At 34.3% G+C, this 15,552-nt stretch overlaps 1 protein-coding gene across 3 annotated transcripts in view; it reads right to left on the reverse strand.

Annotated features, from left to right (window-relative positions):
* Positions 1–15,552, reverse strand: part of LOC143252973 (nucleolysin TIAR-like) — a 226,893-nt gene that overhangs the window by 82,826 nt on the left and 128,515 nt on the right. For all 3 annotated transcript variants that reach the window (XM_076505988.1, XM_076505954.1, XM_076505968.1), the window contains one exon: positions 3,743–3,800. In XM_076505988.1, the coding sequence (XP_076362103.1) occupies positions 3,743–3,800 (58 nt within the window). The remainder of the gene's footprint in view (positions 1–3,742; positions 3,801–15,552) is intronic.

The following is a 15,552-nucleotide window of genomic DNA, read 5'->3' on the forward strand; positions in this document are numbered from 1 at the left end:
ATTCTAAGTTGTTACGTTTCATTGTAAGTTGTTATGTTTCATTGTAAGTAAGTTGTTACGTTTCATTGTAAGTTGTTATGCTTCATTGTAAGTTGTTATGCTTCATTGTAAGTAAGTTGTTACGTTTCATTGTAACGACCATCTGAAGATAAAGCACATAATAACGTGAATTATTAAAACATAATGACGCTATTTAAACACATGAAATGCCAACACACCCTTAATCAAATATCAGCCAAGTATTACAATGGCGAAAAAACCTAGCAAACAATATCTTAGGTAGAGCCATTCGAATTTCCTAATGGAAACATCAGCACTATTGAAGTAAAAATTTCTTTTCTGAAATCGTTAATTTTTATAACTCATTTAAAAGCTCTGTCGGTTATGAGCACATGGTAGAAAAGTTCATACTTAATAAATAAAAATACTGAAACACACACGAAGACTAATTTATGAAGCAATTAATTTGCTAATTTCGGGTATAATGTGCTTAAGGTAAATTCAAAAACATTTTACAGAATGTGCAAAGTCATTGGATCACTTTAATGCTCTCCAAATGGCATGTCAGTTATAAAAAGAAATTCAGAAAAGTACAACGACAGATGTATAAAGGAAGCCACCGAAAAAGAAAAGACGTAGTTTCATTTCAAAAAGGTTTTCATCCATGATTTGGCGTTCTGCTAATTGCATTGTATTCAGTACATGAATGGATTGTTGAAGTTCCCGTGTTTCTGAATGTAACTAGGTAATAACTTTCACGATCTAAAAAATATCTATGAGCAAGATAATAATTAGTATATAGATATATATATGTTACACATTAAATGTTTGGAAGTTGCGCTTTACTTGAGTTAGCATTAAATGTACGATTGGTTTAATTGTTTTAAATCATAAAAATAAGTTAGATATTTCAAGACTGTTATAAGTCGGCTATTGCTTAAAAATAGTTATAGGTTTGAATATCACGTACGTTAACTTCACCACAAAAATTGAATAGCATATATATATTTTTTAATTCACCGTATGGTTGTCAAATAATGCTTCTCCCACACACAGATATGTATAACTTCTGCTCTTATCGTTCTCACAGAAATCTCCAGGTTTTACTCTTCTCTTGAAACGAAAATACACTAATACTTATCTTGCAAAACTCTTAGGTTTGCTGCAAACATACATGCAACTTCAAACAGAGATTTATAACTCCTCATCTTACCTTCAAATAGAGATGTGCAACCCTTCTAATTACTAGAAACATAGATTTACAACTCGGCTTCCAAATATGTGTCTCGCTCTATTAATTATAAACAACTTACAATTATGCGGTGAAGTTTGTTTGTTTAGAACTAAGCACCTGCTACGCAATGAGCTATCTGTGCTCTGCCCACCACAAGAATCGAAACCCGGTTTTTAGCAGTGTAAGTCCGGAGACATACCGCTGTGCTACTCAAGGGCAAATTTTTTTGTGTGTTTTCTAACAGCAAAGCCACATTGAGTTATCTTCTGTGTCCGCCGAGGGGAATCGGTTTGGTTTGTTTTGAATTTCGTGCAAAGCTACTCGAGGGCTATCTGCGTTAGCCGTCCCTAATTTAGTAGTGCAAGACTAGAGGAAAGGCAGCTAGTCATCACAACCCACCGTCAACTCTTGGGCTACTCTTTTACTAACGAATAGTGAGATTGATCGTCAGATTATAACGCCCCTACGGCTGAAAGGGCGAGCATGTTTGGTGTGACGGGGGTTCGAATCCGCGACCCTTGGATTACGAGTCGAGCGCTGTAAACACCTGGCCATGCCGAGCTAAGAGAGGAATCGACCCACCGTTGATTTTAGATTTGGCTAAATCCAATGCAAGAAGCATTTTTAACTTGCCACTCAAACTTATCAACTACCTCACATATTCTAACTTACGATCTTCTAAGTGTTTCTCTATCAAATTCGCTCCACTCGCAGACAAAAACTTCACTAAGTTTCCTAATATACATAAATATAAAACTTCTGCCCTTGATAATAATCACAGAAAACAATAATTGTGATTTCTTGCTCTTTATATCGTAAAGAAATAGTTTTTTTGTCTTATGAACTACAAGATTTTTTGTCTTTTCATTTGATAAACGTGTACAAATTACCTCTCTCTTTAATAGTGGTCAACAGTGGTTAAGGCGTTCGACAAGCAATCTGCGACTGACGAGTTCGAATTGCCTTCACCAAAGTTTCTCACCCTTTCAGTCGTGATACTTAATAATATAACTGTCAATCCCATTATTCGTCATTCATAGAGTAACCTAAGACATAAATAGGTGCCTTCCATTTCAGTTAAATTAGGAATGGGTAATGCAGATAACACCTCGAGTAACTTTGCGTGAAATTTAAATCAAACCAGTGATATTGGTATGCGTATTTTCTTTTCTTGTTGTGATATAAATATCAGGAAATGTCTCTTTTTTTATGAACTAAATATATATACACCTTATTGTCATGCATAATCGTTCCTCATTCTAAAGTAATGTAGACATTAGAGTAACTTTCTCAAATGTTGCGAAAATGAAGAAATTCTCTTTCGATAGCACAAAAAAGTGCAATTTATTTAATTACGACACGAAAATGTGCAACTCTCTGCTTTCACTATAGAGAACGTGCCTAACACTGTGTACTGTATTCGTCTATTTCCTACTAATATCTAAAATCAACTTATACTACACCTAAATATTTGAAGAAATAACTACGTAGAATCTGTTTCTTTACATCATTAAAAAACTAATGATAATTTCTCCGTAATTGCTACATCATTTTTTTTTTAATTTCACAGATTATATTTCTCATCTAAATGTAACTAAGTTATTTGCCTTAAAATATTTTGGATAAGTCAACTCTTAAAAACAGTTATTGGTGTAGAACAATAAATTTTCCTTCTCCAACCAAAAATCATAAGTTATCCCAGACGTCTTGTGATAATAAATATTTTTGATCTCTGTCTCCATTTCAAGTGGTGCTACAAATTTCTTTAATGATCAGATATTCTTTACTTTGTGTACAGTCACCCGGATGACATGGTGGTTAATGTGTCTAAGATTGGGAATTCGAGGACTAATGGTCTTTGATTCAAGGATTCCACAGACAAAAGTTACAGAAGAGTCCAAAAGTTTATGGCGAATGGTGTTGACGACTAATTGCCTTTTCTCTATTAGTTGAAAATTATGAATGGCTATGTGCAATTAATCTCTGGTATGGCGGTATGTCTGTGGACTTGTAATACTAGAAACAAGGTTTTGATATCTCTGGTGGGCAGAGCACAGCTAGCCTTTTGTGTAGCTTTGTGCTTAATACCAAACAACAACAACTTTGTGTAAAAATTCTACAAAAAACCAAGCAATAAAGTTGCGAGTTGTTGGGTAGTCAAACCAAGTCGACGTAAGACCAATATGGACACCGATTTTTCCTTGTTTCTGAATAGTAAATTTGACAAGTCAAGAGATGTGTCGACCAATAGGTGTACATATTTCAACAACAGTTTAACCCTTTTTCTTGATTCTAATTAAAACACGGTTTATATACATTTCCCACAAAAGAAACCACACTGCTATATTTAAGTGTGTTTAATAGCTTACCTGTGATATGTAAAATTCAAAAGTCAATTTAATTCTATATGAAGCGAGAAACAATCTTATCAAAATAAATTAATGTCTAATCGTTACTACTAAATTAATAATCTACAATGATACAAAAGACAACGCCATGGTAACTTACTGCTAGTATCTTGTTTCGGAGTGTTTCCTGGTGAGGTAGCCCAGTTTACCTTCATCTCCTAAAAAAATGAAAAAAGAAACTTCATTACGTAACATGTTAATGTGCTATTCATAAAAACAACGGTTTCACATGAATATTCTTTTACATTATCTCATAAAAAGCAATATGGACGCGTTGGTATTCACCTCAAACCCATAAAAGACGATTCTTCATTTTTACACTATTGACCTTCACAAAGCATATGTTTATCAACAATTTGAAAATCACAACATAAACTGAGAGCATTTCCCGACGATGACGTGAAGTGAGTTTCACTTGGAACTTTCACAAATGTACTTACGACGATTCACAAAAATTATATCCTCACTTGAACACTCGTCTGTCAGAAGATTGTTGTTGTCAACTCCGAAAGGATTCAACTACCGTTTAATGAACCCACGCGTAACTAACTAACGAGACTGATTTCTATTATGGTCCAGCGATTTCATGCAGCCTCGAAATCAGGGTCATACAAGACAAGTTAAGCAGTTAAGGCTAGAAATAACACAAACAGCTAATGCATTTATACGTCTAATTTATATGACTACAAAGACTATTTATTAACTGAGATTAAATCTAATTAAAACATAAAAGTTGTGTCTTCTTAAGCACACGGATTAAACCAACTACAAAATTGTTTTCTATGTTCAGGAACAAGTGTAATTTGAAGAATATGTTTTCTGACTTCTTTGTGTGTTTGTATCTATAATTTTAGTTGTGATGGCAACAGGCTGAATATAATGTATTCAGTACTCTTTACCCATTTACATACAATGTGGTAATTTACCTCTGACCCTGTCTGTATGTGGCGAGTAACGGACCGCAAATTATAAATTCCCTCGTTTGTACGTTAACACGTGCGAGACAGAATGCGCTCAATAGCCCATACACTATAATTACTACCTTTATACACTGAACAAAACTATTAAAAATAATCTAAAAGTTTAACATTTTAGCAACGGTAAGGCAATCTCACATAATGTTCACGAACTATGACTAGACCACTCACGTGGATGTTGTTAAATATTATTTTTATTGCAAAGCTACATAATAGATTACCTGCACTTTGTCCACCGAAGAGAATCGAGAGTCGAACCCCAAGTTTTAGATACATAAGTCCGTCAACTTACCCCTGATCCACTGAGGGATCACTGTGGAAAGCAATATGATGTGAGTTCAGGTAAGAGTGTTAAACGATATTAGTAGAATATGGACCTGTTTTCAATCCAACGAAACAGATGTTTGAACATCTGGACAAGTCACACGATCACTCACAAAACACAACGAATGCTTTTTGTCGAATCTCCACTTTCACACCAATATTAGGTACCTGCTTTGAGACTGAATCAGATGTTTTCACGTACTTAAAAACTGCCTGCACAAGGTTAGTTTGTCAGACTACCAATCAAAAATATTCTCCTCACAGCAACACACGATGGCTTTAACAGTATTTAGTTCACCGACAATATTTGGAACAATTATTCTTTCTCAGATTGGCCTATTTCACCCAGAAGCCAGATAAGATAACAGGCGTGTACTCAATTAAAAAAAAATGGAACAAAATTGATCGAATTCTACTTTCAAACATAGAGAATGGACAAAGTATGATTTAAATAGGACTATGTTTTTTGGTATTTATTATTTTACATCAAACACAACAGCACCATTAATACCACAATAGAGGATATATTTAGTAGTCCTATGACTGCTATGAACTACTAAAATTGGTCCTGGGTATTAATCAAACAGCCGTTAAAGTCCTTCCACACTGTTTATTTGGGCAACATACTCCCTCAAGAAGAGGAGGTTAACCGAAATATGTGGCCTTCACTTTCACAAGACTTCAGTTGTCCTAAGAGTACACACGGGATGTTTTCAGGAAACGAGTTACATCCAATGAAACAACTCTAAATATGCACTTGACCTGGAAAAAATTCTTTCAAAGAATTGGATGATTGTAACTGACTAACTTATCAACACTTTAATTGTAAGTGTGCACCATCGGTACCGGGATGCTCTTGCCTGTCGTGTTGACCGAACTCCATATTGAAGTGGTTGTTTTGAATTTCACTCAAAGTTACACGAGGGCTATCTGTGCTAGTTGTCTATAATTTAACAGTGTAAGACTAGAGGGAAGGCAGGTAGTCACCAACACCCCTGCCAACTATTGGGCTACTCTTTTACTAACAAATAGTGGGATTGAGTGCGACTTAAAACGCCCCCGAGGCTGAAAGGGCGGGCATGTTTGCTGTGACCAGCGACCCTAAGATTACGAATCGAGCGCCCTAGCCACCTGACCATACCGGTCCACCCGTATATTGAAGTGAAGTGTCATACATTGTAAATATATAAAAACCACGTCAATTAAACATTATTATTCGTAATTTACATGACTAACAATATTCCCTTTCCGCATAATGGATTGTTGGAATAATCACCACAAAAACTACATGTGTGTGGAGAGATAAGGATGGGGCTGGCATTTTTCTGTATTTTCAAGACAGTTAGCCGGAAGATGACCTAAGAAAGTCGAAACGTTGTTCTGTACTTTATTTTAATGAAAGTTTTAATACCCATACCAGCCGTCTCGAAAATACATATTTACTTCAGTGGGTTTCTCATCATTACGAACTAGTATTATTCTGTAACAGTGATTTTACTCGTTTAACTCTTAAATGTTGCCAATTCCAATTACCATTTTACTGCAAAGTAGTGTATATACTAGCAAAATTTATTCAACAGGAATTTCTTAATTTCTGCTAGCATAGTGGCAGAAACTGAAAAAAATGTTTCAGTGCAATAGATATTTGCTTTTGTGTATTTAAAATTTTTCACGAAGGTGATAAAAATATTTGAAATAGACTTTTCATACATAATTGATAGATATATTCCATCGCTATGTACGTTGTAAAGTTATGTGTAATCTACTTTGATGAACAAAAAACGAAGTCCCTCAGATGAAATGTAATGAGTCAATTTTTAATAAGTAAAAACAGAAACGACTATAAGCATATACAGTATTCTTAAGAAAAGTATTTTCTCATACATATCTAATGGAGTTACTAAACCGTAATCTAATTCTATTTTACTATCGCACTTTAACGACAAATTTTGAATTACTTGAATAAAAGGAAAACTTATTTCTTTTCTCTTAAATAAATTATCTCATTCCAGCTGGTGCTTTAATTTAATTAGCAATATTTACATTGGAAAGCTAGAGCGAAGATGTGAATATTTCTGTTCAAATTAACTTCACTTGCCCAGTAATCTTTGTGCATTAAACCTCTCGCGAACGGGTTTCATCAATCATTTACAGCACATAGCGAAAGAGAGTTAAATTTAAACCATTTTCTTTGAATATTTTAATAAAAACCATCAAAATATCCATTTTCTTGGAAAACAAAGAAGCAATGAAAATAAAATGTTCAGAATCTTAACTAAATATATTTGCAAAAGATTTAAACTATTACGGAATTCAATGTATCTCGAAAGATCATATCTTAATTATCGCCGTCCAACAATATCATGGTTTTTTTATTTAAACAAATTACTATGTGTTGTGAAAAACTTCTGAGCAAATACTCTAAAATTCGTTACAACTACATGTAAAAATATATTTAAAAACTTCTTTACAAATAGTGTCTTACGTGCTGTAGTGACAAAAATAAGAAAATAAGAAGATGCAAAGTTTCGTGACGAAGAAAGATGTCGAAAAAATTATTCAGTTCCCAGTCTAGTTATCAAATCTTACAAGGAGAGTGTAATAAAGTAAAATCATAATTTGATGTAGGGATAACAAAAAAACAAGTTGTAGAGAAACAACCCCTTTGTTTGGACTCTATCTTCATGTGACCGTTGTTTGTTCTAATTATGTCAAGTAATCAAGAAATGATACATATCATGTATATATATATATAAACAAACTCTTTGTTAGCTTGAAGATGACCTAAGAAGGTCCAAACGTCATTCTGTACTTTATTTTAATTAAAGTTAATTTTGTTTGTTTGTTTGTTTGTTTTTGAATTTCGCACAAAGCTACTCGAGGGCTATCTGTGATCGCCGTCCCTAATTTAGCAGTGTAAGACTAGAGGGAAGGCAGTTAGTCATCACCATCTACCGCCAACTCTTGGGCTACTCTTTTACCAACGAATAGTGGGAATTAAAGTTTTAACACCCATACAAAATTCTAATTAAAAACTATGCACATAATAAGTGTTTACTGTATATCGAGTTTATGTTAATGCTATGTACATGACAGAAACCTGTTTGACACTATCAAATTGATGAAAGGTCGTGTTTCAGAAGTATCATCACACTTTTAATATTGTTTCTATACAATGACATTTTACTGGTAGGAAAAATTTGGAAGGATGCAAGTCGCCGGCATTATCTACTGAAACAAGACTGTGATACCAAAACTATTACGCATACGAAAAACTCATGTTCAAACCAACTTATTGTCCATAACCGACACAATTACAGTGCAAAAGTTCAAACTATTACAACCATAAATCTAACATGCAATTTATTTTTCCATAGAAATATACAATTTTCTATAAACTAAATAGTGTAGTACATTGAAAATTAATAAATTTGACAAACATTCAATGTGGACCGATACACACCATAAAGTAATTAAAAAAAAATGGATATGCCATTCGTTACAAGTATGTTTACTGCATCTTCCTGTGGCAGTGAACGTCTATTACTGCGCATTTAACATGTGCTTCCTGCACTAGAATGAACAGCATCCACATTTTTAGTTTGATTTGGATGTTTGCTACTTTCGTCGTCGAGTTATTTTTGTTTCATTATAACTCTGTGACAACATTACTTCCTCAGACGGAAGGAGATTTCCGAATTATTTGCTTGTGTGTTGGATTTCAATAAAAAACCCACAAATACTACCTGCTTATCCATTAATAGTTTAGATGTGATAGACCATCCACCAGCGACATTTAGGTTATTCTTTTCACATTAATAGTTTAAACGTGATAGACCATCCACCAGTGACATTTAAGTTACTCTTTTCACATTAATAGTTTAGACGTGATAGACCATCCACCAGCGACATTTAGGTTACTCTTTTCACATTAATAGCTTAGACGTGATAGACCATCCACCAGCGACATTTAAGTTACTCTTTTCACATTAATAGTTTAGATGTGATAGACCATCCACCAGCGACTTTTAGGTTACTCTTTTCACATTAAATAGCGGAATCTGATCGTCGCATCCACAGCTTCAGTGCTCGGAGCGCGATTTGTTTTTGTTTCTTTTTATCGCGTACCGAATTATAAATTGCGGAGCCTTAGCTCCACAGTTCGGCAAACTAGCTACTTCTTACCGAAGTAAGAGTTTTTAAAAGGTTGAAAACCAGATAAACCCAAGGCTAAGTGCTATATTTAAATCGGAATTGTGAAAACTGGGAAAGTGGATGACTAAACTCTTTTAACTCCGACGTTCTTTTCATTAAGTTATTATTATTATCATTTTAGATTAGTTTCTTTGTTTGTTTCCTTTGAATTTCGCGCAAAGCTACACTAGGGCTATCTGCGCTAGTTGTCCCTATCTAGCAGTGTAAGACTAGAGGGAAGGCAACTAGTCATCACCATCCACTGTTAACTCGTGGGCTGTTCTTTTACTAACGAATAGTGGAACTGACCGTAACATTATAAAGCCACCATAGCTGAAAGGGCGAGAATGATTAATTGGACAAAGATACGAACCTTAGACCTTCAGATTGCGAGTCAAGCGCCCTAACCACCTGGCCTTTTGGATTGGAATACTTACTGCAATAATAAATTTCGTATGTCATTTAAAATATATCAATAATTATATAACGTTTCAACTTACCTGAAATACTTGAATGATAATCTATATATTATTCTACTTTCTTTTTTTAATTTAGGTAAAATTGCAAATCATTCCTCACGGCATTTGAAACTGCTTGCTCACATCACCAAGAAATATATTAAATTAGTATGTTTCAATAACTGTTTAAAAATGCAATGTTCTGTTTTGAACCTGACGACGACCGAAGAAGGTCGAAACGTTGTTCGCTCCTCTGCATAAAAACTTTTCTCAACCCAAACGAGCCGTTTTTACATATATAAATGTTCTGTTCTCATTATGGAGACCTTTGATATAAATTTAAACATGCCTTTGTATTGTGTTGTTTCTGTGACATGGTTTTAGCCCAACTAGAATGTTAAGCTTATCGTAAGAAACGCCTGATTCATTACGATACACTTACTGACGAGCCCATTCAATTATAAATATCACAGACTTGTTGGTTGTAACACTGACGCACGAGTCGATTGTAGCGATGCCTGTTAATCAAACTACATAACTTTAATCTTTCAAGCCACTTAAAATTTATGAATTTAAGCCTATTCTTGGAGTGATGCACTGCTTTTAATTTCTGATACAACGAACAGAGTTGTTGTTATACGTGTATCGGGTGTACGCTAACAATGTAGAATGAGCAAATGCGGGAACAAAAAAGACAATATTCGAAGAAAACGATAATAAATCAGCGACATTTCCTGGCTTATTTCGTTCGTGAATACATATGAAAAGGACGCGTCATTAAGAGAAAGAATTAAAATACCAATACGGCTGATCAATCGTTAGCTTAATATCAATTTTGTGAAAATTATGTCTAAGCTCCATTTACCAATCCGGCAAAACACAGAAACTAACGAAAATGGATTGTATGTGGAAGGAAGTAAATCAATATCGTACACAACGAAGTTCATAGTTGCAAATTTAAAATATACGCAATATGCTGATACAGTTGCTACATAAAATTTGTTTGTTTCTACGTTATTATATATTGATAGAAGTAAAAACGAAATGCGGAAGTAAAATGATGGTAGGCCAGCTATCAATAAGTGTGTGTGCATACGTAACAGTTAATCTCGAATGGTGTTATATTGCAAGCCACATAAACAGCGAATATACAGGAAATATGTTCATTCTTTCTTAGCGATCGTTTAGTTTACGAACAGATGGACAGAAACACTTAAAAGTAAAAAACAAACAAACAAAATGTTTTAAAAGATATTTACTAGTATGGTATTGTAAGAAATTTAAAATTCATAACATTATATCAATTATTCCCTAGTTACTTGTGGGCCTATAAAAATTCGGAACAATTCACATATTACACCTGTACTGAGAATTAGAGCATTCGATAAGTTTGAAAACGTCCGATCTTTCGTTTGAATATTTCACATGTTATATATACTAGTCCCAACCAAGAATATTCCAAATGTTACGTCAGAGTGCGGGTCCAGTGGTTAGTGTGCAACGTAAATGAAACATTGTTCCTGTTTCTTTAAAAAATAAAAGTCCCGATCCACACCTTAGGGCCGTATATGAATAACCGACAAATCTCACTATTTGATCTTACAGTTGTAGCCCATCAGTTGGCGGTGAATGATGTTGATTAGTTGTTTTTTGTCTAGTTTATCATTTCACACTAAAGAACGAATAGAGTAGGTAGCCTCCTAGTAGCTTTGCTAGAAATCCGACAAACAAGTTCTGATTAAGTCCAGACGTATACAATGTTGGAACATTCAATGTGTTAGGTTCAGTGGTATGAGTTGAAATATCTTATATATTAGGATGGCACGTGTATAGAGTAAGAACATTTAATACGTTAGATTTCACGAAAAACAAAAACGTTTTAAAGTGACTATAATTAATACAAAACTTTTTGATCTGACTGTATAAAAATGCGAAGCCTAATGATATCGACGACGCACTAATATCTATATAACGCCCTGCACAGTGTTAGCCAACACAGTCGCACAAAACGGTACAGAGTCATAAGAATCCACTCATGATGACCCGCCTTCTCCGAGATTTTGTTTAAATTTTCCACTTTTCTTCTATGTGAAATATTTCCTGTGTTGACTATAATCTATAAATTTCTAATGCTATATACTGAATTTCGTCATACTTTAAGAACAACTTTTGATGGTCATGACTGAGCATTGTTGTCCGACATTACAGTAATATGTTGACAAACTTCTTACATCATACAGCAGGTCAAAGTTCCAAGAACCCCTTCCACTGTATAAGGTTATCGCTTTCCAAAATCCCAAATAAGCAGTCCAAAAGCACAAAACTTCCTCAGTGCTGGATTGTATATCAGAACGGATGGTACGGGTATTAACACTTTTACAGGATTGAGGAACTTAAGGAATATGTAGTAATATACGATTGCTATGATTATAATTTCTGCTGTTGTTTATTTATTTGGGGAAAAGGAACGATGGGTTTGAGGTAAGGCTAGAAGTCTGTAAGTTGTTAGCTTTTCAGCTTTTTTAAACTTAAAACCAGAAAATTATCTTACTTAACCACAGGTTTCAGTTTGTGAATGAGGAAGTCAGTTGGATTTAGGATAAGGTATGGTCTTCAAGTCCTTTTCCATTCCGGAAACTATGCTGTGTTAGCATTTCTGCTTACGTAGGAAACATTGTGTAACTTGATAACATAAAAGAAAAAAACAACTACTTGCACATTGAATGACTCCTTTGACCATAAGATTTTTTAACTCATTCTGGTTTTGTTGTGTTAATAAGTGTAGCACACATATCCATATATGTATATTTTATGGTTATGTTTTCTATTCAACAGAAATCGACTTTCTAATTCGTTTTGTACTGGTCATCTTTTAACTCTTAGTGTAATACGTCTATTACCAAATTCTAGGGGAAGTAGCTTGCGAAGTTTCATTAAAGAATATTATTTGTAGCCTTTAGTTACCGTGGGAAAAGCACACATCTAACATCTTCGATTGGGAGAACAAAAATAAACGAATAGAATAAAATCAGACGTGGATTGTTTTTACCTCTCAATCAAAAAATAAAAATAAAAATTGGTAAAGAGATTTAACTCAACAGGGAAGTTTCACTTTTTCGAAAATGTTGTGGTGTCCTTTAATACTGCATTCTTTAACAATATCGACGTATGAATGTTTTTTCTTTTGTGGTTTATATTCTTCCAACCACAAACGTTTCTGTAGTAACATTGCTCTGTTGGGTATTGACCGTTTCTGTGGTAACATTGCTCTGTTGAGTATTGACCGTGAACTAAATGTTTACTTCTAAACGCGTAGCCCGTGAAGCCACTGCTTGCAAAGGCGGCAATATGCCGCTGCAGTACCACATACAACTCATTAAAACAGGCTAGAATTAATTATGGAATTATTACTGACAAGGAATATCTTTGTTTTGTTGATTCATCAGCACGGGAATTCGATAACGATCACAAATTAAGTCAACCAACATAAACCGTATGCTCGAAATAAATTAGTATACCGCGTTAAAAAGTTATTTCTCATGTCAGATAAACCTATAAGTAGCCACCAAAATGTCTTTATAGGTTGTTTTTATGTACCTTGAAAATTGGTTTGTTTTGCTTTTCGCGCAAGGCTACACGTAATCTATCTGTGCTAGCCATCCCTAATTTAGCAGCGAAAGACTAGAACGAAGGCAGCTAGTCACTTTCACCCACTGCCAATTCCTGGGCTATTCTTTTACTAATAAATAGTGGGATTGACCGCATATTATAACGCCCCCGCGGTTAATATGGCGAGCAAGTTTAGTGTGACGGGGATATGAACCCGCGAATCGAGCGTCCTAACCATCCTGGAAATAAAATGCTTTAGAGTTAAAGTGCAAGTGTTCCACATGTTACCTTGGATAAAAATACAACAGAGTAATTTAACCTGTACATAGGTTTAACATTCAATAACCTTGATGTAGCTAAATATTACGGACATCATCATTAATAAAGTGATGTAAGGCGTGGGCCCAAGACTGTAATCAAATAAGTTTTATTAATGAAATGTCAGAAGTAGAAAATTAATATTATACTCTATAAAATAAAAATATCTTATTAATAGAATGGTATGAATAATCAGTAAAAACAAACAGTATTCAACTTGAAACATTCTTCTGCCATCTCACACACGTATGGAGGAAAATAAGTGTTCACATTTACTTATTTATTTATTCTATAAAAAATAATAACTATTTAAAGGCAGAAAAATGAACACATTAAAGATTGTTTGTTTGTCTGTTTTCGGATATTTGAGCAAAGTTACTCAAGAGCTGCCTATGCTGTTAATTTCGAAATGTTTGTTCCTTATTAAATACAAAGCTGCAGAATGGGGTGTCTGTGCTATGTTCACCGGGGTATTGGAACCTTATTTTTCGCATCATATCCCTCAGACTTACTGCTGAGCTATTGGGGGAGGATGGGGTGATAGGACAGAGAAAAGATAGTTAGTCAAAATCGCTCACCGCCAGCTCTAAGCTTACTCTTGTTGCTCCAACTGTGGTTTTTATGTGTCATATTTTATGTTATCTTTGCCATGTCCTTTGTGCGAATCGCACGCTTTTTATATTGTTTTTGCGGTAAGGGTATGGAAGTAATGAATTCACAATTCCACAGTCCAGTGAGCTAGGATCGGTACAACCTTACCAAATAAAAAGGAGGGGGGGGCTTTTACACGGTACTACACGATTCACGGTGATGCAAACAAATATATATTTGAAATAAAGAATGCTACAAAACGCTTTCTGTGATACATAGGATTATTTATTATGATTTGTAAGTGTTTACCAAGCGAAGCATAAGATATTTATGAAAAGTCACATCACAGTATATTAGCTAGTTGATAATATTACTAGTTTAGAAAAGCTCCTATAACAAGGAGTGCATCACGTTCGCCACTTAGCTCACAATTTAAATATTTCTTGTCAAAATCAGTTTAGCAAAGACACACACAAGTTTGTTTGTGTGTTGTTAAGCACAAAGCTGCTACACAATCATATTTGACTGTGTCTATCACGGGATTCGAAACCCGTTTTTAACGCTGCAAGCCTTCAAACGTACCTCTGGACCACTAGGGTATCATGGAGTACATAGAGAAAAATATTTCACAAATTGAAATAAAACCTCTCCTTGGTTAGTTAAATATGGAAATTGTAGTTGATTTATAAGTTAAATCAAATCGTAGTTTATTTAAAGTTCTGTTTATTACAAGAGAAGAAATGAAGCATTGCTGCCTTCACACCAGGATATCATTCCAAGTGAAGTTGTTTCAAACGGTGCCGTTTCTTCACCTTCGGGATATCAGCAAATAAAGTCTTCCTCCAAAGAAACTCTGACAGATAAAGAGAGATAGCAGGTGCTTCCACGACTGCTTGTAACGTTTATTAGATTAGACAATTCTCTTCCAAACATGTTTTAACGGTAGTTGTGCAAGATGGAGAAGGAAGGATATTTTGTTTTCTAACTGACAGCTGGATAAAGTCAGTACATCAAATTATTCGACATTATGTTTTGCCATACGCTTACAATCAACTTACTATAGAGAACATTAACTTGACCAGAGCGGAGACCTCATTCCTTTCCCAAAAGTCGAAATGTACAAATTTGATAATGTTCTTCTAATACAGGATTTCAGTCTTACTAATTACCGTAAAGTACAGTATCCATAAAGATTGTGTATTGTAACACAGCTTTAGAAAACGGAAATAATTTATTCTACAATCCATTAAAGTAAATACTTTTAGGCTTAAGCCTAATTATTTTTTCAAGAAAAAGTAAAAAACAAACTATAAAACTTTTTAGAAAAAAGTTTGAATTGTGGAAACTATAATTCTTGGGAGTGATACTAAAAATAATACTTTTATGTAAATGTTTATGTGTAATATTGAATATATAATTCTGACTATATATATTTAACA

The sequence above is a fragment of the Tachypleus tridentatus genome, chromosome 1 (genome assembly GCF_004210375.1).
Source record: "Tachypleus tridentatus isolate NWPU-2018 chromosome 1, ASM421037v1, whole genome shotgun sequence".
Classification (NCBI taxonomy): Eukaryota; Metazoa; Arthropoda; class Merostomata; order Xiphosura; family Limulidae; genus Tachypleus; species Tachypleus tridentatus.